This window comes from Rhinolophus sinicus, linkage group LG10 (genome assembly GCF_036562045.2).
Source record: "Rhinolophus sinicus isolate RSC01 linkage group LG10, ASM3656204v1, whole genome shotgun sequence".
NCBI classification, from domain to species: domain Eukaryota; kingdom Metazoa; phylum Chordata; class Mammalia; order Chiroptera; family Rhinolophidae; genus Rhinolophus; species Rhinolophus sinicus.
In genome coordinates this window covers 90,271,030-90,280,154 of record NC_133759.1, presented here as the reverse complement: position 1 = coordinate 90,280,154, position 9,125 = coordinate 90,271,030, and the positions used below count along the sequence as shown (strand labels likewise).

The window sequence follows — 9,125 nt, the reverse complement described above, 5'->3', positions numbered from 1 at the left end:
TTGTAGAAGACAAAACAAAAAAATCAATCACTCAGAATCCAAATGTGTCAATTAGGTTTAGTTGCAAGAGGCAGACTCTCCAAAATAAAAGTAGCTTAAATAAGATAGAAATTTATGTTTCTTTCTTGTAAATGAAGGGTGGCGGTGAGCAGTCCAGGGCACTGTAAGTAATGTAAGAACTCAATGGTCATCAAGGACCCAAGGCTCCTTCTATCTTTTTGTCCACCAGCTTCAACATGAGACTTCCAATTCAAAGTCCAAGATGGCTGACTGAGCTCCACCATCATGTCCACCTTAGAGCCAACAAGGAGAAGGATAAGAAGGGCACACCATCTCATTTTAAGAAAACCCCCAAAAGTAGTACTCACAACCTTTATTTACATCTCATTGACCAAAACTTAATTGCATAGCCTTCCCTATCTGCAAGGGATGCTGGGAAATGTAGTCTTCTATCTGGGTGGCCATGAACCCACCCAACTGTAGTTTCCACAAGGGAAAAAAGGAAGGTTAGATTTAGGAGACCAACAGAATCTATCACACATATTAATGGATTTTGGTTTTTGATATGTTGAAATTTAATGGGTGACTGATATCAGTGTCTTTGCTGCTTTTCAGTCACAGTTTTAAATATAGCTTGAGGTATACAAAACGAGATGAATATTAGTCTGTGGAACTGCAGAAGCACTCACAGAATGTGGCTTATAAAGCCCTGAACTAGAGATTCCCTAAGAGCACTTCTAGCTTTGACATTCTAGAATTCTATGAAAGCCCTACCCCCTTCCATGAGCCTCCAGAGGACTTTATCTCTGGGGACTGGCAGGGGACTTCTCGTAACCTTTGGGACTGAGAACTGTGCTCATTGTTTCTTCTGAGTCAGCACAGCCCCAGCCAAATATCTTGAAAAGCTCTCTGTCATTTCAGTGGCCTTCCCTCTCGGGCTGGGAGTTCCCCAGAGAAGGTGTAGCTTACTGAGACATTGAAAACTCAGTGTTTCAAACCAGTGGCTGCCTCTTAGCAGGGAGTGGCTCAGACTTTCCCTCCGGAGTTTCAGAGATCTTTCTGGTAGAAGGGCCTACCTTTGGTTCAACCCTTTCATTTTTCAGAGGAAGAAGCATGGATCCTGAGAGGTTAAGAGATTCATATGACGTCACCAGCAACTTAGAGCAGGGCTGGGCCACCTACTGACTTGTTTCGATGTTTTCTATTATCATTCATTATAATAACTCAAATTTCATGTTAAGCACATCACATACCTCATCTCATTTAATCCTCACAATAAACCTGAGAGGTAAGTACATTTGTTTTCTTTCTTGGTCATTTCGCGGATGAAGAAACTGCAAGCCGAGGTTACATTGTTTCTCAGTGTGAATCTGAATTTGAATCCAGGAAATGCAAGTGCAGAGTCTGCGCTTTAACGTCTATGCTAAGAACCACTGCCTCCCACGCCTGCTCTTGGCATGGGGAGGACAGACCACTACGGAGCAGGAACACTTCACCACACCCTTGGATATCACAGCCCCTCAGTGCACCCTTCACCCCACGGTTATGCTCCTTCATCAACTTCTTGATGTCTAATTCAGCAGTTTGGCCCAGGGAATAACATGCCCTGAGCTGTGGATACAAAATATTCCACAATGCGAAAGCCCACACCCCAGACAAAGCGGGTGTGTTGGTATATTTACCAGGAGCACCTGTCTACGTGAGACAATCCTCTAACACCCCCAAAAAGGTCAAATGGTGCTTCAAAGCCTGCAAGGGTTCTGACGCTAGATGTGGGGACCACGACCTCCCCCAGAGGCAGTGCCGTCCCTGGGCCTTGCCCAGCAGCCTGCAGCCTATCTCCCTTTCCGGCAGTTTCTGTGTTGTATACAAAGTGGCACTGCAGCAGCAGGGCATTTCCACCTGCCATTGCTCACGCTTCCCCTGGGCAAAGGAGCTGAGGAATCCCCGGCCTAATGGACAACAGGAAGCTCTCAGGGTGAGACGCACTGAGGGAACTTGAGCGGTTTCGCTCACTCCCGCCTCTCCAGGCTTCTCCTTGTCCCCCAGCACAGAGGGCATTTAATCTGTTTCAGAGGTGGAAAAAGACTGGGATGAGGTAATGGGCCTGAGAGACTCTAACTTAGAGAAGGTTCTAGAAAAGGTATTGTTTTTGTCCTTCATTCTGAGAACATTTCTGAGAGGAATGAAGGCGGGGGTGGGGAATGCTGGGCCCGTGGGCTGAGAGGATGGCGGGTTGGAGCAGTGAAAGGGAATCAACATAGCTGACCTGCCTCAAATAAGGGCGCAACCCTGGAAAATCCCAAAGCTCCGGTGGCCCGAGTCAGTGCAGAACCACAACTGGAAGAAACAAAGCCCAATTGTCACAAGTTATTAAAAAGCCCTATAACCTTTACTTTTATATCTCTAAGAGCATTAAAGGGGATCTAATTAATAATCCCTAGAAAACTCCATTTCTGTTCCCATCAAATTCTCTCATCTCTCCTATTGCCCAACTGCTAGGAAAGTCTATAAAACCCCCACCCAGAAATTATGGATTATTCTTTCTTTCTTCCTTCCTATTAATTTTTTAAAAAAGTTTTTTAAGAACTTTTAAATTTTGAAACAATCATAGATTCACAAGAAGTTGAAGAGATGGTAGTACTCAGGGGTCCCCGTACCTTTTACCCAGGTTACATCTTACATAATTTTTTCTACTAAATGTTAATAGCTCATCTCATCCTTGCAACAACTCTGAGATTACTGCTCTCATCACCGTTTTACAAGAGAATAAACTGAGTCCCAGAGAGCTTAAATACATCACTCAAGTCCCTAGCAATTTGGTGCAGAATCAGGACTCAGGTTCGTGTGTACTGACCAAGACGTATACATGCACACAGGAATTCTCATTCTTCCTCCATCCCCTCCCTGACCCCTCCAGGAAAGAGGAAATGTCTTGAAGAGGCCCAGTCACCAAAAGAATGCAGTTCTTCACATGCCTCAGAGAGTTAAAGGCCAACTAGAACTTGCTAAAAGTTGGAGGAGCCTCACCTGCATAGCTTGGCTGTAGACTCACCAAAATTATGCTTGTGACCCAGACAGCAGCTCCAGACACTGCTTCAGCTCCTTTCTAAAGCTGGAACAAATTCTTGCCCCCCTTAAGGCTGCCCTTTGCCCTCTCCCATGACTTTCTTCCCTTCCCTCTTCCTGTTTTGGTGTTTCTCTGAAGCCCAGGGTGATGTGCCTCTGCCGTACGTAGGAAATATCATCTCCTTTCTCTTAAAACTACAGCTGTGGCCCATCTTGTCTCACAGATGTGAGAAAGGGCTGTATGTCTGCTGAGTGAACATGAAATCTCAGAGCCAGAAATCTGATTTCTTCTGTTGAAAGTGACGGGAAACCCAAACCAAACAAGCATAAGCAAAAAGGGGATTAATTGGCTCCTGCAAACAAAAAGTCCAGGACTAGCGCTGTTATCATGTAGGGATTGCACTCGGCTGTGTGTCACAGAAACCAGACTCCACACGCTTTTATCTCATTTGGCAAAGCCACTTGGCCATCTTGGGAGGGTGTAGGTTCTGAGTGGTCTTTGGTGTTGCTGCAGGTCCTTCAGTCAGCTTCCCTGGTGCCTTTCGTCTCCCTGCTGCTCTACTTCTAGTCTCCTGTCTGCGATCAGAGAACGAAGGGGGATGAAGGACAGAGTGCCCCTCCTTTCACAAGCTTCCCCAGAAGCCCCAGGCACTGACTTCTGTTTAGTAAGTCACTGGCCAGAACCATGTCACATGCCTCCCTGCAATGCCAGGGAGTCTAGGAAGCGGAGTATTTTGAGCTGGACCTAGAGCTCCCTAAGCTAAACGGAGGGTCTACTGATTAGGCGGAAGAGGACACAAATAGCAGTGTCTGCCCCAGGCTGGGTTAGGGGCTCAGACCAATGTCTCAAGATAGTCTCTCCCTGTCAGTCAGTCAGTCAGTCAGTCAGTCAGTCAGTCTCTCTCTCTCTCTCTCTCTCTCTCTCTCTCTCTCTCCCTCCCCACTCTGCTCTCCATGTTGGCTTCATGCTCACACAGGCCTCCCCTTGTGAGCTCAGGAAGGCTGCTGCTACTCTGGCTCTTACTCCTAGTCCAGCCGTGGAGGAGAAGGCCAGATTCTTTTTTGCAGGCTTACAATTCCATCTCATATTCCTCCTGAAAGAGTTCCTGTGGCCACGGGGAAAAGGATAGCTTAACTCAGTCTCCTGCTCGTTTTCTAAGCAAGTCTAAGCAGGAGAGGGAACTCAAGGCATGGTTCCCAAAGAAGGGGAAATGGATGCTGGTGGCTCAAAACCAAACATCAACAACACGCTGGCGGCCCCAACAAATCATAAACAAATGTCGACTGCTGAATCTGAAGCAGAAATTTTTAAATCATTGAAGGTGTGTCAGAGCTTCCCTAAATATTTGATTTAAATTTTATGTTTTAGATCGGAGGTTCTCAAAGTGTGGTCTGGGGGTCCCTGTAAGCGTCCACCAGGCTCAAACTACTTTCCTAACACTACTAAGAACTTATATGCCTTTGTTTCTTTCGTTCTCTCACAAATGTACAGTGAAGTTTTCCAGAGGTTACATGGTGTGTGGCTACATGATATGTGATATAATTGCTCTGACAACTAATGAGGTGTGTGTACCTGTGTATTCTTGTTTTTTTTTTTTTTTAAATCTTAGTTTTAATTTCTAATACAGTAAATACAGATAGATAACCCACTAAATAAAAGTTCGTTGGGGCTCACAAAAAATTTGAAGAATATAAAGGGATCCTGAGAGCAAAGCTTTGAGAACCATGATAAAGGGTAGTGGAATAGGCCACTTTAATACATTTCAGAGTAGCGTCTTCTGCAATCCGCCAGGTCTTTCAGATATTACATTTACTTGAAAATCTCAAATAAGGAACAATAACATTTATAAATGTTACATAACAAATTGTAACATTCGAGACTATAATTAGTTTAGCTTTTGGTATTAGTCAGGTTCAACCATCAATGACAGAAAACCAAAAGTGGCAGTGTCTTAAACGATACAAAAATGTGTTTTGGTCTCACATAAACAAAATTGGGAGGCAAGCCATCAAGGGCTGGCATTGTGGCTGCATGATTATCAGAGACATAGATTCATTCCATTTGGTCGCTCTGCCACACTCCACATGGGGTTTAAACCTCATGTTCCAAAGTGGCTGCTCAGACTCCAACCACCCCACTCACATTCTGTCAGCAAGACACGTCCCAGGAATTGCATGTGTGGGGAGAAACAGATCTTCCTCAAGGTTCTCTTGGCTCATCTAATAATCAAATAGACATGAGACAAATTAGCAAGAAAAACAACCAAGTTTAATACATACATATGTATGGGAACCCTGCATACATGAGAGAGTCAGAGACCCCACATGCAGGAGAGGTTCTGAGACAGAAAGGGAAAAGAAGGTGTATATGACATTCTGAGTTAAGTGTGAGGTCGGGCGCCTGGGGCTTTAGGGGGAGGAAGGTCACTGCAGAACTATAAAAAGAACAAATGTCAGGGACTAGTAGTTGGCCCTGACACATAGATAGGTCCAAAAGGTTACCTTTGATAATCTCTTATTATGAGCAGGCCCAGAATTTAAATTCTTAAGAGGAAGGGGCGAGCAGGACTCTCTCTTGACCCTGCAGGAGATCAGCTGCCTTAGGTCAAAATAATCTACGTACCATAGAGGCACTTCTTAGAATGACTTGTTCTGAACACCTAACCCGTTTACAGCTACAGTCCTGGGCTGCTTAGCACCAGAGATATTCTGGGAAAAGCATCGTCAGGCAACGGATTCCTGGTGCGATCACAGAGTGCGCTTCCATAGCCCTAGTGGTACAGCCTGCCACTGTGAGTATACGAGCTACACGTTTATACGACTGGCCGTGTACGTGTTTACACCAGCATCTCCACAGACACGTGAGCAACTGTACTGTAAGGCCTGACAGTAGGCTTTTCCTTTTGTAATGCTTGGTCAGGGGCTCTGTTTTCCAAAAGGGACTTTGCATGAATAATAACTTGATCTCTGGAAGGCTAAGGGGCTTCCAGTGAGACTAGAACTGAGTGAGAAGTAGATTCCAGGCTGCCTGACCCTAGTCCTGGACTCACTTTATAATACCAGAGCTTCTCAAGGTGGGACGCTCACCATGTTTTTTGTTCTGAAGACGATTTTAGCATGAAACTACACTGAACGCACAGAGTAAGTAAATTCTTTCCTTTCCAAGTCTTTTCTAAGCCTTCTGATGACATTGAAAAGAAAGTCTTAGTTTGCTGCTGTGAAACTGCTAACACCTCTCCAGCATTTAATAATCTGTTTTTTTGAGAGCTGACTTGAAGACTCAGAGTCCTCGACACAAGTAACAGGATTAATTTAATGTCTCATGGAAATTTTCGAGCATACTTCAAAGCAAAGAGAATATCATTAACCTCCCAGGTATTCATCACCCAGCTTCCATTACTATCAATCACTCCCATTACACACTTTTTTTCAGAAGTACTTCAAATCTCATCCACTCTATCATTACACCCATAAATATTTCAGTGTGTATAGCTAATAGATAAAGACTTTTCAACCTAGCCACAATTCCATCACCTCACCTAACACCACTAAAAGTAATTCCTTAGTAATCACGCAATACCCAGTCTGTGTTCAAAATTTCCAGATTATCTCAAAAATGTTTATTTATCTTTGGTTGATTTGAATCAAGATACAAAGAAATCCACACCTTACACTTTATTCTGATGTCTTGTTCACTCTATTTTAGTTCCTCCATGACTCCCCTCCTCACCCCGTCCCCACCCCTTTCTTAATAAATCACATTTTTTGCGGGAAACGAGTAAACTCGTCATATCGCTTTTTATACCAAAGCGCGGGAGACGAGAATAACACATATTTTGCACCTCTTTTTAAACTAAAACACTGAAAATTTCATAGAAAAATATCAAATAGATCGAAAGATATGAATATTTTACGGAAAGTCTAATTTTGGCGAGAAAATGTCAAAAAAGCCCCGCATTACAATGCGATTTGGCGGGAAAATGCCCACTTACAAAGTGTTAATGCCATTATTACTGCAGAAACCATGTTAGTTGTCTTGAGAATTTCCTGCACTCTAGATCGGGCAGGTTGGATTCTTGTGGTGATTGGATTCCTGCGGTGTTTTTAAAATACGTTCCTCTACCCCTTTGTAATTTCTGTAAACTGGTAGATTCAGATTGGTACTGAAAGTGACTCCTGACCAACAGAACCGGAACGATGAGTGTTCTCAATTGGTGTCTCTGGTCTGATTAGATGTAAAGGCACTAATGAATGACCTTGTTTCCAGTGTCAAAGGGGACACCTGTAGTCCATGGCATGTGGTGGCATAACAACTACTCAAACTATTGGCCATAGATTTCTGTAATCAAGTACCTATGGAAGACAAGGCTCTGGGTGACTGAGTACTTGCTGTCATCGAACACCTTAGTGACAATAAGTAAGGAGTATGATGCAGCTGGTTGGTTGGTTGCTCGTAAGAGTGCTGGAGAAGGCAGGGCAGAAAGTGACAAACTCGGGGCTTGAAATTCCCAGCTCAAATTATTATGGATTTTCCATTTCATTTTTTATTTAAAAATTTTTGTCTGTGAGGCTATAAATGTGTTTGCTAATGGTATTTACATAATTTATTTGCTTTACCATATATCATTTATTTCTTTATCCTACTGTTTCAAGATACTAATATTAATACTAAGAATAAGACTACTGAGTGGTTACCAGAAGGTAAGGGGGGAGAAAAGGGGAAATGGGGTCAAATATGTGGTGATGGAAGGAGAACTGACTCTGGGTGGTGAACATACAATGTGATATATGGATGATGCAATACAGAATTGTACACCTGAAACCTATGTAACTTTATTAACCATTGTCACTGCAATAAATTTTAAATTAAAAAAATAAATTAAAAAAGAAGACTACTGAATGTATTTTTTCCCATAGGTTGTATCTCAGTAAGGATGAATGGCCAAAATACTGTTACTTTTACTTGAAATAATGATTCTCAGGTGGTTACGCCAACAACTTGATATACAATTAAGCTCATGGCTTCTGTACTTTTTTTATTTTTAGAATTTACTTTATGTCTGTGACATAATTTAGTATTTTAAATTATGTAAAACATTTAATAGTTCCAAAGTTAGAACTATATAATAGGGTATATTTACGGAACTAGCTTTTATCAGCAACCTTCTCCCTCTTTACCTAAGGTAATCATGTCTATTAATTTTGGGTTTATCTTTCAATTGTTTCTCTTTGAAAATCTAAGCAAATACAGATTCGTGTTTTTATAAGTTGGTGCACAAGTAATTGCGGTTTAAAGGGTTAAAAATAATTGCAAAAACCACATATACTTTTGCACCAACCTAACAGTTCTCTCTCCCTTGTTCTCTAAAAACATTGTTCTGTACCTTGGGTTTTTGTTGCTTGTTGTTTTTTTTTCACTTAATATGTCCTGGAGATCATTTTATAGCATTATATAGAAATGGTTCCTTTCTCCTTTTTACACTGAGTTAGAATTTCTTAGCACACTTTTACTAGACTGTGTCAATTACTTTCTATTTACGACAAGTATAGCAGTCAGGTCCCTGGCAGGAAACAGATGGCACTTTCTAAATGGGTAATCTGAGAATTTAATCAAGGGACTATTTATACAGATGTGGGCCCCCTATAAGTAAACCACAGGGATGGGGCCGTTCCCTGCGGCCAGCAACTGCAAGGGGCCTGAGGGGCGAGGGGAGACATGGTCCCTGGAACCAGACAGCGGCCTCGGGACATGAGCTGGGCCCCAGAGCTGAGGAGCACAGCCCCTCTGCTGTGATCCCCAAGGAAGGAGCTGGGGAAAGAAATACTCCAACTGCTCTGTTCTTTCTCCGTCTTCCCAGTCTCCTACTGATGCCCCCACCGACCAATCCCAAATGGAAACAGAGGCCATGGAAGCCCCCTGATGCAGGCGGAAGGTCAGCCTCTGTGCCGATGGGGAGAGGTGGAGGGTAGATCCAAGAGGCAGGCAGGACACACTAGCACAGCAAGTGATGCTCCTTTTCATGTATTAGTGATATAAGTTCTCCTTTAAATTAAAT

At 43.0% G+C, this 9,125-nt stretch overlaps 1 protein-coding gene across 1 annotated transcript in view; it reads right to left on the bottom strand.

Annotated features, from left to right (window-relative positions):
* Positions 1 to 4,862: 4,862 nt before the first annotated feature.
* The window catches only part of SLC36A1 (solute carrier family 36 member 1), a 217,532-nt gene continuing 213,269 nt past the window's right edge, over positions 4,863 to 9,125 (bottom strand). The window contains exon 11 of the mRNA XM_019734297.2: positions 4,863 to 5,289. Within this exon, the coding sequence (XP_019589856.2) occupies positions 5,270 to 5,289 (20 nt within the window). The 3' untranslated portion in view covers positions 4,863 to 5,269. The remainder of the gene's footprint in view (positions 5,290 to 9,125) is intronic.